Source organism: Stegodyphus dumicola, chromosome 11, assembly GCF_044657685.1.
Source record: "Stegodyphus dumicola isolate Sdum_Otavi_A_Nest chromosome 11, ASM4465768v1".
In the NCBI taxonomy this organism is placed as follows: Eukaryota; Metazoa; Arthropoda; class Arachnida; order Araneae; family Eresidae; genus Stegodyphus; species Stegodyphus dumicola.
In genome coordinates this window covers 124,292,744-124,316,035 of record NC_140778.1, presented here as the reverse complement: position 1 = coordinate 124,316,035, position 23,292 = coordinate 124,292,744, and the positions used below count along the sequence as shown (strand labels likewise).

At 32.6% G+C, this 23,292-nt stretch overlaps 1 protein-coding gene across 2 annotated transcripts in view; it reads right to left on the bottom strand.

The window, feature by feature from the left end:
- LOC118183673 (carbonic anhydrase-related protein 10-like) overlaps positions 1-23,292 on the bottom strand; it is a 1,099,923-nt gene that overhangs the window by 904,671 nt on the left and 171,960 nt on the right. For both annotated transcript variants that reach the window (XM_085827194.1, XM_085827193.1), the window contains exon 2: positions 17,420-17,467. In XM_085827194.1, coding sequence (XP_085683320.1) covers positions 17,420-17,467 — 48 coding nt within the window. The remainder of the gene's footprint in view (positions 1-17,419; positions 17,468-23,292) is intronic.

The following is a 23,292-nucleotide window of genomic DNA, read 5'->3' as shown; positions in this document are numbered from 1 at the left end:
TAAATAGCCAGGAAATCATGCCAGTAAGTAGTCTAAAAGCAGCTAGTACCTCCTGTTTTGATTTATAAGGTACATCTGAAACAATTTGTTCCACATTTGGCTTCAGGTTTGTACAGGAGTTTTCTTGCTACATCCACTGCGTAAATTGTAGGCAATCACGTATCATACCTGGTTAGTAGTAATCATGTCCGATAAATAGCCAGGAAATCATGCCAGTAAGTAGTCTAAAAGCAGCTAGTACCTCCTGTTTTGATTTATAAGGTACATCTGAAACAATTTGTTCCACATTTGGCTTCAGGTTTGTACAGGAGTTTTCTTGCTACATCCACTGCGTAAATTGTAGGCAATCACGTATCATACCTGGTTAGTAGTAATCATGTCCGATAAATAGCCAGGAAATCATGCCAGTAAGTAGTCTAAAAGCAGCTAGTACCTCCTGTTTTGATTTATAAGGTACATCTGAAACAATTTGTTCCACATTTGGCTTCAGGTTTGTACAGGAGTTTTCTTGCTACATCCACTGCGTAAATTGTAGGCAATCACGTATCATACCTGGTTAGTAGTAATCATGTCCGATAAATAGCCAGGAAATCATGCCAGTAAGTAGTCTAAAAGCAGCTAGTACCTCCTGTTTTGATTTATAAGGTACATCTGAAACAATTTGTTCCACATTTGGCTTCAGGTTTGTACAGGAGTTTTCTTGCTACATCCACTGCGTAAATTGTAGGCAATCACGTATCATACCTGGTTAGTAGTAATCATGTCCGATAAATAGCCAGGAAATCATGCCAGTAAGTAGTCTAAAAGCAGCTAGTACCTCCTGTTTTGATTTATAAGGTACATCTGAAACAATTTGTTCCACATTTGGCTTCAGGTTTGTACAGGAGTTTTCTTGCTACATCCACTGCGTAAATTGTAGGCAATCACGTATCATACCTGGTTAGTAGTAATCATGTCCGATAAATAGCCAGGAAATCATGCCAGTAAGTAGTCTAAAAGCAGCTAGTACCTCCTGTTTTGATTTATAAGGTACATCTGAAACAATTTGTTCCACATTTGGCTTCAGGTTTGTACAGGAGTTTTCTTGCTACATCCACTGCGTAAATTGTAGGCAATCACGTATCATACCTGGTTAGTAGTAATCATGTCCGATAAATAGCCAGGAAATCATGCCAGTAAGTAGTCTAAAAGCAGCTAGTACCTCCTGTTTTGATTTATAAGGTACATCTGAAACAATTTGTTCCACATTTGGCTTCAGGTTTGTACAGGAGTTTTCTTGCTACATCCACTGCGTAAATTGTAGGCAATCACGTATCATACCTGGTTAGTAGTAATCATGTCCGATAAATAGCCAGGAAATCATGCCAGTAAGTAGTCTAAAAGCAGCTAGTACCTCCTGTTTTGATTTATAAGGTACATCTGAAACAATTTGTTCCACATTTGGCTTCAGGTTTGTACAGGAGTTTTCTTGCTACATCCACTGCGTAAATTGTAGGCAATCACGTATCATACCTGGTTAGTAGTAATCATGTCCGATAAATAGCCAGGAAATCATGCCAGTAAGTAGTCTAAAAGCAGCTAGTACCTCCTGTTTTGATTTATAAGGTACATCTGAAACAATTTGTTCCACATTTGGCTTCAGGTTTGTACAGGAGTTTTCTTGCTACATCCACTGCGTAAATTGTAGGCAATCACGTATCATACCTGGTTAGTAGTAATCATGTCCGATAAATAGCCAGGAAATCATGCCAGTAAGTAGTCTAAAAGCAGCTAGTACCTCCTGTTTTGATTTATAAGGTACATCTGAAACAATTTGTTCCACATTTGGCTTCAGGTTTGTACAGGAGTTTTCTTGCTACATCCACTGCGTAAATTGTAGGCAATCACGTATCATACCTGGTTAGTAGTAATCATGTCCGATAAATAGCCAGGAAATCATGCCAGTAAGTAGTCTAAAAGCAGCTAGTACCTCCTGTTTTGATTTATAAGGTACATCTGAAACAATTTGTTCCACATTTGGCTTCAGGTTTGTACAGGAGTTTTCTTGCTACATCCACTGCGTAAATTGTAGGCAATCACGTATCATACCTGGTTAGTAGTAATCATGTCCGATAAATAGCCAGGAAATCATGCCAGTAAGTAGTCTAAAAGCAGCTAGTACCTCCTGTTTTGATTTATAAGGTACATCTGAAACAATTTGTTCCACATTTGGCTTCAGGTTTGTACAGGAGTTTTCTTGCTACATCCACTGCGTAAATTGTAGGCAATCACGTATCATACCTGGTTAGTAGTAATCATGTCCGATAAATAGCCAGGAAATCATGCCAGTAAGTAGTCTAAAAGCAGCTAGTACCTCCTGTTTTGATTTATAAGGTACATCTGAAACAATTTGTTCCACATTTGGCTTCAGGTTTGTACAGGAGTTTTCTTGCTACATCCACTGCGTAAATTGTAGGCAATCACGTATCATACCTGGTTAGTAGTAATCATGTCCGATAAATAGCCAGGAAATCATGCCAGTAAGTAGTCTAAAAGCAGCTAGTACCTCCTGTTTTGATTTATAAGGTACATCTGAAACAATTTGTTCCACATTTGGCTTCAGGTTTGTACAGGAGTTTTCTTGCTACATCCACTGCGTAAATTGTAGGCAATCACGTATCATACCTGGTTAGTAGTAATCATGTCCGATAAATAGCCAGGAAATCATGCCAGTAAGTAGTCTAAAAGCAGCTAGTACCTCCTGTTTTGATTTATAAGGTACATCTGAAACAATTTGTTCCACATTTGGCTTCAGGTTTGTACAGGAGTTTTCTTGCTACATCCACTGCGTAAATTGTAGGCAATCACGTATCATACCTGGTTAGTAGTAATCATGTCCGATAAATAGCCAGGAAATCATGCCCAGTGAGTAATTAAACAGCAGCCATTGCCTTCTGTTTTGGTTTACCAGGTACATCTGAAACACAATTTTTCCACATTGGGCTTTAATTTTGTACACAAGTTCTTCTGGTACGTCTGCTGCATAAATTGTCTTATCAGGTGTTCAGTGATGAGGAAACATGTTTCCCATTTTGTAAAGTTTAGCAGCATGGCACCCTTTTTGGCCAGAAAATCATCTGCCTGATGTTTACCATGCATATTGCAATGGCCTGGCATCCTCTGTAAAACAAGACCGTTATGCTGAGACCTCTAGAAATCAGCAGTTCTTGACATTGGCAAATCTCATATGATAGGGAAGCTCAGATGGAACTGAATGGCAGTCTGTGAATTTGACAGTAATATTGCAAAATGATGCAGCCAAGATGTGATTAGTTAAAATTTGGAGAAGGCCATATTCAAATATCGGACTGGAAGCGATATATTTTGGCAGGGATAAGTGCAACACTTATCACTTGTTCAACTCACGAGTTAATAAAATCAGTCAGCTGTTATGTAGAAATTTCCAGCAAAATTTCAGTAAAAAATCTAAACAAAGGAACACTAATAATTAATATAAAAGAACGGCTGCTTAATAAATTCATTTTAGGCGCTTATAAAACTCGGAGTGGTACAACTGATTTCTGAACGTCAAAATATCCAACTGGGACTTATCAAAACAGGTTGCATATTAGTCACGTATTGAAGACCGTGTAATTCATTCAGCTATGCAGTGCTCCGATAAAATAGGCTTTACCGAAATTCCCTCCTGTATAGTTCTACCCTCTTTCCTGCATATCTGCCAGACACTTTTTGCAAAATTCTTTCTACAGACTGGAGCTGAGGCAGTAAAAATTTCATATGCTTAACAAAAACAATCCTCTAGAAACATTGTAAATAAATTAGTATTCCATTTTGAGCTCCGGCTGACAAAGGGGTGGAATTACAACTTCTGCATTCCATCTCTAAGATTTATAAATTCAAAGTCTTCCTACTGGAATAAACACATTAAATTCCTAAGAATTTCTCAGAAGGTGAAGAAAGTAATTTTAATGCTCCATAAATTATTTATAAGGATAGGTTGTGAGAAAATGTATTTTAGTCTTTGTACATTATGAAGTGTTGCATTAGAAGAAGTGTATGTGCACAAATCTTATTTAACAACAAAAACATAAAATTATTCCACTAGTTTACATATAAGAGTATGTATTGTTTCTTCAGATTTCTCTTTTAAGAACCCCATCCGATAAATTAATGTCAGACTAAACTTGATAAATAAACCCATAAAGGTAATTTACGTTAAAAATACATCATCAATGTATATAATTATATTAAAATATATCAAGATAATTTACCGACATTAAACATGCATCAATCAAACTCATATATACACTGCGCAAGGAAAAAAAAAACAGGGGACCGTTCTATATCTCCCGTTCTACTGGGACAATTGACGAAATTCAGCTTGCGTTTTTCATGTATCGAAAGCGCGAATTAGGATAGGTATTAGATTTATATACAGCATTCTTCTAATGTAGATATTTTGATACAAAACAGGACTTTTTCTGAAACGACATGCCAATTTTTTTTTCCATATTTCGTTTGTATGACTCCAATAATGCCAAAATGCTAAGTTTTGGAAAAAATCGCGCAAGAAGTTTTTAAAAAATTAGCTCTCAAAGTTTTGGCTCCTCATTGTTAATTGAATTTGATATATATTTATTAATATCTCTTTGTTATTAAACTTATTTCATTCTTCCTTTCGTATTTCAAAATTTAGGTTCATTCCAAATAAAATTCGCTCTTTTTTTATGATTTACTTTCAAAATTTGTATTTTAAAATAATTTTGATAAATTTTTCGGAAAAAAAATTTGAATTATAACCTATAAAACTTTTGCCATCATCTTACATTAGGTGTATTTCTAAGCATACCTGCAAAAAAATTAAATTTTTTTATTCAATGAAAATGCTATAAATTAAGAAGTTCGAGAACTGAAATATTCTTGGCGCCAACTGAAAAAATGCGCCAAGATAAATTTTTAAGTTTCTCCAAAAATGTCTCATCAAATATTACAAAATTTAATATTTAGGCATAATATGAGTCACACAATCGAAATATTTGAAAAAACTGGTATGTTCAGACGAAGTCCGATTTTGTGTCAAAATACCTATGTTAGAACAATGCTCTCTCTATATATATCTAACATATATCCTAAGCAGCGCTTTCGAGACATGGAAAATGCATCTGGAATTTCGTCAATGGGCCCAGTAGAACGGAAGATTTAGAAGCTTTTTCTTGGGGGGGAGAGGGCAGTCCACATAAAATTTTGCAGTTAAAAATCCTATTTACTCGTATTTACCTGTAGCTCTCAAAGTACAGTATTCAATTACAGTTTATTTGCAAGAAACTTATGTTAAAATCGTGTCAATATAAGTAATTTATCTTTTATGTTTTTTGTAAAATAAAGCATATTTTCTTATTTTTAGCTCAAACTACAATAGTTAGAACAGGAGTTTCTTTATATTTCTTTATACTGCGAACATATTAGAGTATGAATTTTATATAAAAATATGTAAGTAATTTATCGTTACATTTCATAATAATAGAATTTATGTACGTACTTAAATTTTAGCTCAAAATACAGAACTTAGAAAATTCTCCTCTCAGTTTTTTATACTAAAAATGTATTATTACTTCATATAAATATATCGTATTACAAGTAATTACTCCGATACATTTTATAATAAAAATATGAAATTCGCTCTTTTTCTTTTTAAATATTTATATGCTTTTATACAATAGAAAATATAAATTTTTGTTCCAGAAAACTGATTCAGTTGTTTATATTAATGTTCATGTTTATCGTTAAAAATGCATTCATTTAAATATTTTACATTAGAAATTTTTAAATAAATAATTTATAAGAATATATAACTAAATTATCACTTTGTACTAATAGAAATAAAATTTATTTACTTTATCTCAAAGCTAGATAAATAAATTATTTTCTTTTTAAATAATACATTATTTTATTTTTAAATAAGGGGTATGAAAATACACCAGTATGAGGAATTTACATTAAACTATATCAATGTGAATAATTTAACCTTTCAATTTTGGAGCAAAACGAATCTCACTTAAATAGCTTTAGCCTGAAAGCTCACTTCATTTGGATCATTTTTTTTTAATTTAAATAATGTGCTTGAGACTAACTGGTCAACATAAGGCACATGCGTTGTTGGTAAATGGCCATATTTGACTAAGGATATCATCTTTATACATTAGAAAATATGAACTTTTGTTTCAGAAAACTGATTCAGTTGTTCATAGTGTTACGAAATGTCCAGATAGCTTCAGCGCAAAGCAGTTTTAGGATTACCATAAAATCGCAAGGGAAGGCAGGGTTGCCACATTTGGCGAGAAATTGCCCATTTGGTGACAAAACTGGTGATATAAAATGGACGGATGGAGAACCTTCTGGAACGAATTCTTACCGGTTTAGCCCAGAATGTTCTCGAACACAAGCCGAAAGCTATATAAACCTGCTGGTCCGCAGTCAGTTAGTGTGTGCCTCGTATAGCGAGCTAATAATCAGTCATTGAACGAGTGTCTCGGAGTCAAGCGCCGAGTTTGTCGTCGAGTGCATCGAGAGAGTCTTTTAGTGTATCGCGAATTAATGCATCGTCGAGTTTTGTCTTAGACTGTGCTGAGTCGAGAACTATACTCTTGTGTACCATCGAGTGCATCGCGTGGAGAGTCTCGAGAGTACGTGGAGTTCCGAGGACGAGCAAGCAGAGTCGGGATCTGTACTCTGGTGCTTTGCAGTAAAGCTGTCTCCACCGTTATTGCCCGACAGTGTGAAGGCTGTGCCGCTGAACGTGTCAGCGTGTTTATAAGAGTTCGACGACTGTAAAAGTGATTTTGGAACTGTCTAATTAATATTGGTAAACAAACTGTGTTTCGATACTTCATTAAGTGTCGTTATTCACTCCAATTCTACGAACCCCGTACGAACGTGAAGGAAGAAAAAACGCAACAGTATTAATGTTGATGTTTATCGCTTGATACGTTAAGAGCAAAGGACCGAATCTGGGTCTTTTGAGACCGAGACGTGATTCCTCTTCCTGACGAAGTAAAAAAATGAGTTTTACAAACCTAATATATAGCCTAAAAATCGCCTTACAAACCTAATATATAGCCTAAATCGCGCATTATAGACATGTAAAAGCAAAACGCGAGTTTCGTCAAGCGACCAAAAAAAAAAAAAAAAAAATACAGAACTTTTTTTTTCGAGTCGATATACATGATTTTCTTTGTATTCACACGTTGGCTGGCCAACTGTCTTTTGTTTCTGACCTATACCATTATACTAAAAGTCAATGAACATCTAAGGAGAAGAGCTAACTAAAGCTCAGACTTCCCTGGTTATTGCAAAGACTTGTGGGTATTTATTGAATTTACTTTAAAGTTAATTTTATTTGTAAGCAACCTTTCCCATCGCTCTTGCTTCCAACCTACGCTTTTTAGACAGAATAATATTTCAGTTACGCCCGTTATGCAAAGTAGGGTAAAAAGATAATATTTAAGCTGGTATCTGAGTGACTTCAGAATAGAGCGTTCTTAGCCTTTTGACTAAATTGTTTTGCTGATGTTTAAGCTTGCTATTTCACCGCCATGCATATTAATTGCCGGTTTGTCTACGTCGGTGGTAGGACTAAGAGCCAGCTCATGTTAATCATCTGTGTGCAGCTTCCGCTGATTAATTAGTTTTAATTTTAAATTTCTATTTTGAGTTAATCATCTGTGTGCAGCTTCGGCTGATTAATTAACTTAGTTTTAATTTTAAATTTCTATTTTGAGTTAATCATCTGTGTGCAGCTTCGGCTGATTAATTAACTTAGTTTTAATTTTAAATTTCTATTTTGAGTTAATCATCTGTGTGCAGCTTCGGCTGATTAATTAACTTAGTTTTAATTTTAAATTTCTATTTTGAGTTAATCATCTGTGTGCAGCTTCGGCTGATTAATTAACTTAGTTTTAATTTTAAGTTTCTATTTTGAGTTAATCATCTGTCTGCAGCTTCCGCTGATTAATTAACTTAGTTTTAATTTTAAGTTTCTACTTTGAGCTAATCATCAGTGTGCAGCTTCGGCTGATTAATTAACTTAGTTTTAATTTTAAATTTCTATTTTGAATTACAGCCAAAAGTATCGACTTAGTGTTTTGTAAACTAAGTTAGCACTTAGTTAGATTTAGTTAGTAAGCACCATGGATGCCATCTGTCAATTCCTTCTGGAGTTGAATAAAAGGGTCTTTTAACCCTTCTTACGTATTGTCACTGAAACAGTTTGAACTAAGCAAATAGTCGCTTCATTGTTCAAGTAAAGATCTAGTCGACAAAGGAACTTTCAGACTACATATGATTTTTGAGCAGAAACTAAAATCCGTATTAAATTGCTTTAAAAATTATATGTTCAAAGTTGACTTTTAAGGCATGTGCCTACATACGAAGCACTTTTTTAAAATACATAAAATTTTAATTAAACGCACAAGTTTTTGAGTAAGATGAGCTATAAAACTCTGACATTACATGGGATTTTAGAGAAATTTTCATTAATTTTTTAAATATAAGCAATATTTAGTAAAATTTTAGGGAAAATTTTCGTTTAAGCCAGAGCACCTATAATAGATTCTAATGACTATGCTTCAATAATTTTTATGCAGTTTATAAATAACATACTTACCTGTGTTCTGTAGCAAAATATTTGCTGTACTTATAAATTTTTTTGAAATATTCCAAACTTGTTACAAAAACTCCAAATTAAAACAAAAAAAATCCTCTTTTCTTCAAATTACTGTCATTGAAATCAATAAATAAATACAAAGAAGTCAGATTTTGCTACAGAACACAGCTAAAGATCAATAAATCATTTTGGCAAAATTGCATTTCAATATTCTAAATACATTTTGAGAAATTAATGTAATTGCAATCAAAAGTAACGAAAAACGTAGTTTCTCAGAAAATGCATTTAAAGATTTTAATACAACACAAAAAATTTTGTAGACTCTTTAGACCTTTAAAACTCGCCACATTTGTATGTTAGGGCCCTCTTTTGCTTCATTCTTAACTAATTTTGACTTTCTTTTAGCTTTTTTCTGGATAACGAAATCGAAGTAGAGATTGGCGTTTCAATTTCTGAATTCGCTGTTTGTCTATTACCATGTAGCTTTCAAACATAATGGGATTAATTTCTATTTCTAGATATTTAAAAATAGGTAAAAGTCCTAAATATCCTGAATTAAATGATAATACAGCAATACGTGCATTTGAACGCAATGTTTTCAATTGGGAAAAAGTTTCTTTAGGTAAAATAGTCTACAAAATGTTATTAAAACACTCATTATTGTTTTGAGTCTTCCCATATATTCATTTTAGCAGTGAAGTGTCACACAGTGAAATATATGTTGCTTTTACAGCTTTTATATTGTTTAATAATTAGAAAATAGCTGTTTAAACTTATCGTTTACATTTTTACGACCATTTAAATGCCAACTTCCGGCATCCGAAAATTCACTTTCGGTTTATTATTCATACCATAACTTTGTTTCTAGTTATCGTAAAAACAAAAATAAAGCATCTTTGGAAACCTAAATGTGTGGCCTATAAAATGAATAAATAGAAAAAATCGAACGGTTTCACCAAAAAGGACGAATTTAGGGTAGGCACATACCATAAATAACTCTTTAAAAATCATAACTCTATCTTAGCACTTCAGATTAATGTTACAGGTACAGCACTTACGTTCATATGATTCGCATTCTTGTCCGTTTTCCAGATAATATGAAAGAAAAATGCAACTTATTGCCAGATTTGCCAAGAAATATTAAAAGTTAAAAGCAACTCGGTAGCACAAAAATGTAAATTTGTTAAACTTTTTTTGATGACCGAAAAAAATATATTATTCTTTCAATCCCATAGAGCTACGAAAAAGAACTCTTTATTTATCAGAATTTTCTGTAGCAGTGCTTAAAGAAACAGTGCTACTTTTGTTACATTTGCCGATTTCCTTTGGTAGAAAAGAGCCATTTTCCTCTTATTGAACTTCCGCTTTCTATTTAGGCAACGCTAGGCTTTGCTTCCTTGTAAGAGAGATTTCGTTTTCTTCACTTTTTTTTCTTTCATTTTCTTTTTTCCTTTTCTTGCTTTTAGACGATGGACCTGAATTTAACCCACTAATGGTATCCTTTACCTTATTGCTTTAAAAATCAACCCAAAGCGAAAGCTTAAAAAACTCCCTTCATAAAGGTAGAAAAAAAAAGAAATCCTTGTGGGGTAAATGTGTATTGAATTGTTTGTGAAAAGTTCCATATATAGATTAGAAGCAAGGAAATGCTTATCTCTCATCATTTTTCATTAGTCTAGTTCTTTATTTTATTTGAAGAATTGCATTAAAGCTATAAATTTCACTCAACTATGCGCAAACTGAACATGGTAGTATTCAAAGATATTCAAAGTGTTCGTTAAGAGAATTTAGTAATACAGTATAAATTTAAACAATGCTGCCCAATCGGAAGCTTATTTCGAAAGCGCACATCTGTATCGCCACGGAAGGAGTGGCTTCTAGAATGGACCAATCAGCATCCAGTAACATTTCTGCCATTTCACATGATATTTTCTACCCTTTAAGCAAAATTATTCAAAATGTTTTACAACGCAATTTCCTGTACAAAATAATTAAAGCATCATGGACTTCTTGTGAAAATTTTCAGTGCGAAGTTAGATCAAATATAAGTATAATTATTCTTAGAATTTTTTATTGCAGTCTATGTTAAAAAGATATTTTATAATAATAGCCAATGCACAGTTTTATTCAAATTGAACTTCCCTAAGTTGCATTCCTTCACATTTAGTATGTTAAATTTCACACTAATAATTGTTGACTGTTAAATGTATTGCCTGCACAAGAAATACTCTTCAAACAGGATGAATTTATTTTATTCATAACTAACATATTCAATTTATTTATATATAAATGTTATTGTCAACAATAGGTATAATCTGATAATAAAAAAAATATATTTTGAATCTTACACTTTCAAAATCAAAGGAATGCGAGCACTGAGGTAAGAAAATACTACGTTCATTGTAACACTTCGACTTATTCTCAGCTCAATAAAAAATTATATCCTTGAATTTTCTTAATCCTCATATGTAAATAAATGCATAATAACCTGAGTCATTTCTTCGATATATAGAACAATAATATGCCACGAATATTAATCCGAATATCAGTGCATGGTAAGTTTCACGAAAGTCAAATGTTAATGATTAAATAATTTTACAAAAGGAAAGCACTACGAGATTTTCTGCTAACATGATACTACTAGCCTTTATACGCCCTACATTTATAATTGCAAAACAAATGTAAAATAAAACATGCTCTCATTTGCACAGTCTCAAATATTCAGCGTCATAGGAGCAATGAAAGATCATTGGTCCATTTTTAAATCCCCTCCCTCAGTAGCAATACAGATGTGCACTTTCGAATTATGCCAACTGCAATACGGTTAGTAATTATCAGTATATCGTTTGCTGCCTTCTCCGGGGTTCAAATTCCAGATAGTTTTAAATATCATACGCGACATGTACGACATGGAGGCACTCAAAATATACGGTGATCCTAAGTCCTTCTAAGAGGTTGCTGGTAGGAGAAGAGGAGTGGGAAACCTTCCAACCCACTCCCCCGGGATTATGTCCTTCAAAACTGGAGGCGGAAGTTAACAAAATCGTACTATCATCTGTATGGTGCCCAAGTCTATTGTCAACGACAGGCGCCATCTTGGCTCCTTGCCAGGATGAATTTCATGGCTTGCTCTGAATTCAGACAAACGATATTCGTCAAAACAACAAGGATAATATAAGGAATGTAAAGAAATGACTTTAATGAATCAGGCACGAAGTTTAGAGCCATTTGTAAAGCTTTAATGCAATATCATGTTTCCAGATCTATAGTTCAGAGAGAAGGTAACACAAAGCAGTTAATTCATTTTTTCCTCTTCAAATGACACATGGTCAATCAGCAGCCGAAGGGATGAGACAGCTGAAAACTGGTAATTCAATCCAGATTCACATCTTGGCGAACGCTTTGTGAGTAAGTGTGTTTTTATAGCTTTATCCATGTGTAATGAAATGCTAACCAGTTTACCTAAGAATTCTCTCCACGATGTCATCTTTGTGTTTAAACAGACAGTCCTAGTGTGTTTTGGAACTATCTAACAAATCAAAATCAAATCTACATTATCCATCATGGAAATACTGCTCTAGAAAAAAGGTTTGCAATAAAATTAATGTGATAAAAAGATAGTTCGGGAAATAGTGGATGTAAGGATAAATGATATCGTACGAACTATTATTCGGGTACAGAAATGGCAAATACTACATGCAGAAAATAAAAAAAAACTAATAAAAATTATGATCAAAGGGGTGTTTTTAACGTTGTGTGTGTCACCTTTATTTATTAAATACCATGTTCTTCGCACTTAAACCATAAAATTCAATTCAACAGCAATATCGCAAAATTATTTTAAACTGAGAATACCTCTAGAATTTTCAATACACAGTCTGGTGCGCTGGAGATAATTTTTCTTCTTTTGTACAGTGTTGCAATTTCTCGCTTTGTTACTGTTGAGTTTCTTAATCAAAAACTTATCTTTACAAAATCTGAAACAGATAACAAAACTAATTCCAAATGTGGGCTTCCAGATACCCACATTCGGGTCGAGACGAACGTTATTCAAAATTCGATGGATCTAAGTACCGTTATTTCATTACAATGCGAGAACTATACATACATTTATGCAGATTCTTCATGATTTCATTTCTTTAAATATAAAACAGGGCTCTAATAATTTGTGGCAGCAATTTGAAAAGCAAACTGACATTTATTGTGAACCAACGCAAAATGCTAAAGCGAAATTAAATAATATAAAATAAAATAATTCCTTCTGTGCAAATTGCCCTTTGGACTAACAATCGTTGCGGAAATGACAGATCAAAGTTCTACTGCATTATTTTTAAAATGAAAATAGTGATTCTTTTAACATCAATAGAGACGTCAAGTTATGTTTCCCGAAAATGTCTGCCCCCGATTTACATAAATGTAATGGAAATGTTGATGTGAATGACGTATAATGTAATCTAGCTAGTTACATATTGGCGTATTTCAGACATACCCATTTCAACACATCTCCGTTCTTGACAAACACATTTAAACTGGCGCTATCTGCAAGCTCCTTCTTAAATAGCTAAATTTGTACATTTCACATCTTTATAAAGTATTTAAGTAAGAAATTAAGCAACGGATTACATATTAGCACCACTCAAAGCGAAAGACGAATGTCTAAAGCGTATGTGATGATGTGAAGTTTAGGGTACGAATGGTATAGTTATGGTTTTACTTTATTCTTATTGGTTAAAAACGTTTTGGTTTAAAATTTTAATATCATCATTGTCTGAAAGATTTTTTTTATGTAAATACACGCGTAATGAGTATTATACAAAATAAGACACATATTAAATCTGAAATAGAGAAGCTCAGAGGCATTTTTTATATTTGTTATATTTTACCCAAAAAGCTGTATTAATATGGATACGTGAATTCGCTTTTTTTCTTCATTCTAGTGCGTTGTTTCACTTTCCATTCGATTCTGTTACCAATCGGAAAAATACAAGACATTACTCTCATTTTTAATCTGTCTGTTATTAATTAATAAACTAGACTATTTAAAAGCAATACATGCAGTTCTTAAATTATTATTAATTCTAATTAATTTATTTATTATTATTATTAAAATTATTTTTTTTTACTTTTTAAACCGGTTGATTTAAATAGAAAGGCATTTAATTCATGGTATATCTAATTAAAAACAAAATATTTTACAGAATTACTTTACATATCATTTTCTAAATATACAGAAGATATATAGCGTTCCCACTGTTAGTCTAAATGCAAAATCATCTTACATCCTACAAAATGTTTTGCCATTCCACCTGAGCTTCTTCTCTAATGATAATTCCTGCTAATAAATTTTATTAACCTTAAAAGAGCCCTTTTGTGCCATCGTTAAAATCTGAACCCTTTTAGATTTTGTTTTAAATCTTTTATTTAAGTTCTTGCTTAATTTACTTAATTTTAAATACTCTTGTATTTAAAAGTATTGTCTTTATACCGAACATAAATTCGAAAGGCGTCCGTAATTAAATAAGTGCATTACTATTGATGTTCTACTAAATGACTTTGTAAAACTAAGTAAGATATCAATAAAGTGATTTATCTCTTTAATTTACTTAAATCGTAATATTTGTTTAAACTAAACCAGTCTTAAATTATATTTATATAGCTAGCGCAACGTAGTTAATATGGGCACAACATTCTTTGACATCATTTATAACAAATTACATCCGTGTTCATAAACTGTAAAAGTTTTAACTTGTAAAATCAGAACCCAGCGTGGAAACGTTTTTAAATGGAACCTCTAATAAAATAATGCCATATGAAGAAATTCGCTTAAATCATTCATTCTGTCTGGCGTGTGCCATTTCAAAACGACAAGCCTAGCGAAACGCATTAATCTATAATTATTTATTACTTATCTGAAAGGCAACACAGAGCGCCATCTGACGAGAATATTTGAAGTATTTCAAATTTTTTCCTCAACCTCAATTGCCAGTTAAATCTCTTGCAACTTCGTAGATTTAGAAGAAAGCTTCACTTTGCGTGGAAATTACATCACCTGCTGCTTAAAAATTCCCGAATATAAATGCTTTTGGAAAATAATTTTTATTTGAGGAACCAAGCTGGAAATAATTGTGTGGGAAAAGAGAACTCATTTTTCACTTGCTACGCATTTTCAAGCTCATGGAATGGAAAAATTCCGACAGAAATTCCCCAAATCCTGAAAGACAAAAGAAATAGCAGTGTTCAGTTTAAAATATAGATTACGCTTAACGAAAAATTTACCCCTTGCTGTTTTGAAAATACATCTCTCTTATGGGGATTGAAGAGGCTTTGAGATAATAACTTGCACATATAATAAAAATATGACAAAGCCTTTTTTTCTAAACCGGTATGATTTGTAATATGATTTAAATTTATAAACACTAGACATTTTATAATATACTAAACAGATGATACTTTGAAAATTTTCCGCTTTGTCCTTTGGTGACGCAATAAATTCTATTTCATCATAAACCTTGCGAAAATTATTACGTAATGATAGTTTGGAATGTCGTAAGTTTTCAGAGATACAAGGCAACTTTACGATTTCTTCGTATACACTTCCTTCTGATATTTCTATTAGGAAAAGAAATTATTTCTTCAAATTTAGCTGTGGCAACATCTAACATCCCAAAAGAATTCGTTTATTCGTTTTGCGTAGGATAAAACTGTTGCATTCAACAATGCATTCTGGGATAGGTACTTTCACAAAGTTCTCTAAAATATCTTGACACTAGATTTGTAATGGAAATTTCAAAGATCAAATGATTTCATAAGATTTCTAGAGATCTGTGTTATTAAATTTATAAATATCTTCTATCGTGTTCTTGTTAAGATGCGTTAAAGTTTGTCTCCTTAGATTATCATGCAACGGATCAGATTATAAAACAATTTTTCCTTCTGTAATACTTCTTCCTGTATAATATGTGTAGTCTTATTTTACCATAAAATTTTTATATTGAAGTGCTCATTAACTTTATTGTCGACGCTATTATAAAGTTAAGTTTTACATTTTTGTTGAAATTATTCGTACCTTGATTAAATTTATAAAGGTGTAACTGAGTCTTATTTTACTGTAGAATTATTACATTCGATTGCTCATTAACTTTATTGACCACACTATTATAAAATTTGTACAGTTTTGTTGAAACATTTCGTACATTAGTTAAATTTTATTGCATTCGATTGCTCATTAACTTTATCGTTTGGGCTATATATAAATTGGTTTTAAAATTTTTTTGAAACATTTCTTATATTTATTAAATTTATAAGGGTGTAACTAAGTCTTATTGTACCGTAAAGTTATCACATTTTGATTGCTCATTAATTTATTGACTACACGATTATAAAGATTGTTTTTATAATTTTGTTGAAACATTTCGTATTATTTAATTTGTAAGAGTATAAGTGAATCTTATTTTACCATAAAATTATTACATTCGATTGCTCAAATTATTACTTGATCGTTTGTGCTGTTATAAGATTTGGTTTTACAATTTTTTTAAACATTTCGTACCTTTATAAAATATATAAAGGTGTAATTTTACCGTAAAATTATTAAATTCGATTGCTCATTAACTTTATTGACTACACAATTATAAAGTTTGGTTTTACAATTTTGCTGAAACATTTCGTACTTTTATTTAATTTGTAAGTGTATATAAAAATGCTTAAAATGAAATTTTTATATCTGTTACAATAATTATTATTATTATAAAGCAATCGAACATTAATACCGGTAAATATGAGTACATTTTCCGTTATTTCCAATAATAACAAAATCAGAAACTTTGAAACAATTCGTACGCATGGTAAAATTATACATATCTCTGTAAATATTCACATCTTTATGATTAGTTACTTTTTATCAGCTGTTGATACACGACAGGATATTTTTTTATCATAAAGTCTGAAGATTCTTTTGTATAAGTCTGGATCTGGTATAAGTCTGTATTGGAGATAGTAATATTTATACATGAGTCTTACTCGCTTTCGCAAATACCAAATAATCCCATAGCTGATTTTTTCGAGAAAAACTACGCGGTGTATTTAAATTAATTAAGAGAAACTTTTTATATACTTCTTGCTTACGAAAGGGAAAGGTAAATAAAACAATAAATCTTCTCTTACTTGTTTTACAGTAAATAGGTATATGGTAAATTACTGAAATAATTTGCTGTATTTTGATAGATGACAGTACGTATAACTTGCTGTTTAAGTAACACATAATACTGAAATAACTTGCTACATTTTGATAATTTATAACTCAAATCTATTTTTTTATAATCTGTCGAAAGATCTGTAATCTTTCCATTAATTTGATGTTTTTCGACAAAACCTTATTATGTTGTTTTCTTTCCCAACCATTCAAAGAATAATACTGAAACACGTATGAAGTTCCAGCATTTTTTGTAACTAAACAAGTCATATATATGATACATTCAGATCATTTACACTTTAAAGTAAGAAAATTAATTCCTATTTAAGATGTTCACTGTAGCAGAGAAAAAAATTTTTTTTTATTAATATAAAAATATTCTGATATGTCTACAAACTCATACGGCTTAAATTTGCAAACATATGTCTCAATTGCTATAGTAAAAATATACTGAAAACCCTTATTATATAGTTATCCGTTGACTATACCTGACGCTATATTCTCAAAACTTTTGATAAACTCAAACAGAGATGAGTAACAAACCAAATATAAGTTCAACTTCTTACCTGAAATTCCTTCATATGTCCACCACTCTTCCCAACTTCCATCTGTGCCTATAACAAACAAATCATAATTAGCCATAACTATATAATAACGATATAATATATAAATATATATAAATCATAATTAGCCATAACTAATAATGATAACTATATAATATCTTCGCTGGTAACCTTTTACGCCTCACCTTTCAATACTGACATACAATTAATTACATAGAATTTTTACCAGACAGTTCAGTCTTATGCCCTAAGGCCATTCGCGGTAATTAAGTCAATTAGGATGCAATCACACCATTCACCGGAAAGTGAAAATATAGAAAAGGCAAAGCCAAGGGTTAAATTCATTAATTCTAAGGAGAATGCACTGGCGAAGTAAAGCACTGCGGTTTTAGTTTTACATAATTTCTCAGTAAGCTATTCATACGAATTGGAATAATTCTTGCATTTAAACTTATATTCCAAATTAAGATTTAACTTGAAATTAATGTAGATAATTACTGAGAGAATTATATTTTTGTAACATAGTTTACGTGAGATGAGATCACTTGGGGTGAAATGGTACGAACCGGCGAATCAGGATGTTGAACCATGAAAGCATAGTAAATTCTTAAATTAACGTCTTTTTACAAATTTAGTGTCATTATTTATTGACTTTTTACAAAATTTTAAATGATATTAAAATTTTTATGCCTTCAAAATGAAAAATTCGCAGAACTAACATTTGTTAACATTTTTTATTTGTGTATATTGTATGTTGTCGCCAATAAAGGTCTGTTTGGCGAGATTTGCGGCGGCGAAATGGAAAAGTACCCATTTTCATTTTTTCATTCGGCTTCCGCCAAGTTGTTAGGTTATTTAAATATAGCTATCTGCCTAAGATAAGGGATGATTTCGTGGATGACTTTCTGAAGAAACCTGGTTAGTATTCAAGTTACACGTGGGGAAAACCAACCATGCAGCCAACTCGTCTGTCTGGGATCGAATCGAACCCAAACCAAGCTGAACTGACATATCCGTATTTTTTTTTTCTTCCATTCATGCACTGGTGGGACTTTTCTTTGCGTGAATTCGAAGACCTAAGAATATAGATGGTAGCGGCCAATGCCGCTCTGATGTTTATAAGTTGTATTTGTGGTTAATTTTTAATATGTTTATAACAGCCTGACCTTATCGAATTGGCAGCAGGAATTGGTTGCATGGACTCGGGTCTTGCCTTCAAATCAAATCCAAACGCTGCCAATTCATCCGCTTACGAAACTGAAAACCTTGTACAGAAAATTTCTGAATTGATGCTTTGGTTACATATTCTGGTTAACAGCAGGAATTAATTCCGCTCTTACCAGAGCTTATTACGGAATCCCACGAGAAGCCTCACACATAAGGGCTCGTCAGATTGGTCCACCACAAAGGTGTGTATCTGTAAATAAAATACAGTCAAAATAAGAAAACATTTTATCTCTGAAATCTCACTGGCGGGTGAGGATGTGATGACAGAAGGCTAGCATTGTCCTATGAGGATTGTGACGGCAGTCCTGTGACTCCTGCTGAGCTACTGAAAGTTTTTAAGTCCAAAATTTGCAGTAAAATTAATACGAAGGTTCCACATGTTGGTCTTGTTTCTGCGTGTTTGCGCTATCTAAGAGAAAAGCTGCAAACGGCCTATTTTTCCTGTATTCTTCAAGTATTTCATAAGCTAAAATATGTGCAAAGCCGGATGGACGAGTTCTGCGTAGCTTTATCATAAAATTTAGCATTTATTCTGTGCAGAAAAGTAGAAATAAATTTCACTTTCAGGTCAGCATGCAAATTTTTGTTTGTAACGTAGTATGGAGCTCACGGGGAATCTTGTTTTTAATTTTTTTTAGGTAATGGATGTCACTTTCGCTGGCGCTTGCCCAGGTAGACGAGGTGTATGTAAGAATAGGTCGGAGGACTGAGCTGTAAATTTGCCTTTTATGATATAGTGATAGGTGTTGGTGTATTTAATTATGGCAAAACACACGAGGGCTATCTGCCTAAAGGGAGGGATACCTTCGTGGAGGACTTTCTAAGGTAATACACGTTACACATGGGGAAAACCACGAAAACGCCCATGCAGCCAGCCCGTTCGCGGGATTCGAACCTGGATCCGAACTACCAGTGTTCAGCGACTTTACCGTTCGGCCGCTGGTGGGCGATATAGTGATAGGAGCTGATCCTAAGAAGAAGATATAATCTCAAGGCTACTCCCCACGTCTTGCTGTGAACTCGTTTGATGTGAGAAAACTATGTGAATGAGCGATTTAATGCGAGTCCAAGGTATACTGCTTGGGTGAGTGAGTGAGTGAGTGACGGAGGACGTGGGCACCATCCCTCTACCGTTACGGTTAATTGGTATGAGCACCACGCCCGCCCTTATCTAGAATGACATAATTAGGTACTTAGGTTATCGCTACCCATTCAGACTTGCATGGTACATATTGCCATATTCTGACTTGCACGACTATTACACATGCCGTACCATATTCGGACTTGCTTATTCCTACTTGCATGGTGCATTTACATTCATATTGCATGGTACATATTTCACACATTTCATATTACACATTACATTTACTGGGAAATTGAATATGACTTATGTTTAAGGTTCTTTGCATCCGTAAGGTTCAATATTTACGTTAATTATACATGATTAGATACTTAGGTTAACTCTATGCATTCATTATTATTTACAGACTTGCATGGTACGTATTACACACAGAGAGATTGATTAATACTTATGTTAAAGGTACTTTACATCTTAGGTATTTAGGTTAACACATAGTTTAACACTACGCATTCATTATTGTTTACAGGTTTGCATGGTGCATATTATACACATTACATAGTACAGCTTATATTTACTGAGAAGACATACTGCTTGGGTGGGAACATCAATAAAGAAATACTGCTTGGGTGACATAAATTTCTTTATTGATGTTCATTCTTGGCTTTTATATGCAACGACATCATTTGAAGTAATATAAAAAAGCTGCCAAATTTGGCGCTAATTCGCACATTTGGCAAGTGACTTCTCATGCCGTAATTTTGTTGATAAATAAAAAAACATAAACAATATGCTTATAGTTAAATATAAGCAATAAGTTTGTTTCATCAAGATATTAAAGATAAAATATTAGGTTGCAACATTTTTGGTGAAAATTACCAAACGTTTGCCTATAACACCTAACTGCTACCCAGAGAAGTTGATCTAAAATGTGCAGAACTGTTGCGTAACTATCAACCACAAAATACAGCTACAGAATTAAATATGTACGGAACATTTTCTAGCATTCTTGCAAAATCCTCGGAATTTAAAAACTATCAAAAACATGTTACTTGCCCTTCTGCTATGATCCTATTTGACTAAAGCAATAACTTAAATCTACAAATACCTACAGTCGGAATAAATACTTAACGCTTTAAACATTTGCAAAGTGTTCCAGTACCTTTATGTAGTACTTCGTTCAAAATCACTGCAAAGAATGTCATAGGCCAGCTGCCAGAAGAATGATACAAATGCTACTAGACTCATAATTAAGCTTAAAACTCCTACGTTTAAACTATACTGCCTGCTTTACTATATATTCTCAAACGTAAGATGTCATTATATATAAAAATGGGCTATTTCAAATGATTTTAACATAACGCGTAAACCATATTTTGCGTTATTATCCCTTATATGAAACAGGCTAAATTTAAAAACGCACCAGTATATAAATTCGCATATATCATGGGAAATTTTGAATAAGGAACTTTAATACTTTGCAGGTATGCCTAATAATGCATCTATTTTAACGTGTTAGATAAATTTCGTAGGTTATTATTGAAAGATATTTTCGAAAACTTACTCGTGCGATTTTTGAATCGGCTAATGGATATATGTAAAAAAATCTGATGTGTCCACCACATGACTTCCTTGTACGGAATATTAAATTACACGCATTTTTTCTTGAATTTCATTTAAATTGATTGGATTGAATTAAATCTACTTCGTCGGCAGCGCATAAACCACAATAGAATAAATGCACTCTTTAAAATTCACTATATTTGTTTACTATAACGACATTCTGAATGCACAAAATTTATATCATTTGAAGAATTATCGTTGCCACATGTTCTATTCAAATACTATAATAAAGCTAAAACGATGCATGAAAGAAATTAAGCAAACAAAACAGAAGAAAAACAGTTTTTTACAGACGATTGAGTATTTCTCATTCAATTAATTCAGCTCTCACTTCGCGCCAAGGCAAAAATACATACAAACTCAAAATATCTGCATTAAAAAATTACGAAGTAAATCTTAAACACTTATTTCCTCGAAAAAATTCCAGAAAGGATTAAGCATGATTTAATTCGCAATAATAAATGAAGGCGTTATTTTTGTGTTGCGAAGCCTAGTCTCTCTAGATTGGCAACAAATCTACAATTCTGCTGTTTCAAATGTAAACAAATATGTCCGCCATGTTATTTAAAACTTAACCGCACTTAAACAGCTTTTAAATTTTTGATAATTGTACAAATATTGCTTCCAGAATTACGAAAGGCATAAAAACCTTAACCGAAAGATAGAAACAACATAATTCAATCATTTTTAAAGCAAAAAATGTACAATTTACAAACATATAAGAGTAAAGATACTGAGATCACTGAGCCGGGTAACAGAGTGGTATTTTGGTATGGTATATTTAATTATGGCAAAGCACGCTAGGGCTATCTGCCTGAGGGGAGGGATGCCTTTCGTGGAGGACTTTCTAAGGGAAACTGGCTCGGTAACAGAGTGGATATATATATATAAATATATTTATATACGTTTGGTGCGGCCGATCGCAACCAAAATACGAGGTGCACATCTGCATGTTATAGCAGTCCTATATACAAAATTTCAACGTTCTGAGGCTACTCGTTTTTGAGTTATGCGAGATACATACGTACGCACGTACGTACATACGTTTGTACAGACGCCACGAAAAATTCCCTTCAGAATTAATTTTAAAGCAGTTTTATAATTTTTTTTGGAGGAAAGGTGTCTTTTTTTCTGTCCTTACGCACAGATATCACGCAAAAACATCGCTAAATTGCATTCGATAGCCGTCAAAATGGATATTTTCGTTGAAATATGTTGCCTGAAACTTTTCGCGATTATAATACTTCCTTTTTACTTCGTACAACGAAGTAAAAATCAATATATCAATACAGATAAAATCCTACTTTGTGTCAAAATACATAGTATGTTAGAACACAGATATATATAAATCTAATGCATGTTCTAAGTCGCATTTCGAGATATGAAAAAGACTAGTTAAATTTCGTCAATTAGCCCAGTAAAATGAGAAACAGAAAAGTGTCGCAATTTGTTTTAGCCCGGAAGGGTTATTAGTCTCAAAACGGCATTTCGTGTAGTTCACTTTCTGCGTTGGTTTCCTTTCAAACTGTTGCCACCAAATATTAACGCAATGTATTATATTTAAAGGAACTAAATAATAAAGAATCCTCCCTCATGAATATATGAATATTTCTCGCATTGTGAAAGAACAACGGTATCTAGAGTCATCAAATTTCGAATAACTTAATCCTCCAATCGAACATGAGCACTTGGTAGCCCAAAATTTTGAATTTCGAATTTTTTTATCACCTTTTTCAAATTTTTTAAACTTTAACTAAGTTTTTATTTACAAACTCAACCATTTAAAAGCTAGCAATGGCAACACTGTATGGGCGCGAGACTGTGCATCGAAAATTCTAAAGATATGCTGTTTTTAAATATTTTATGATATTGCTGTTGAATTGAATTTTATGTGGTTTAAGAGCGAATAACATATTTAATGAATAAAGTTAACATGAAAAACGTTAAA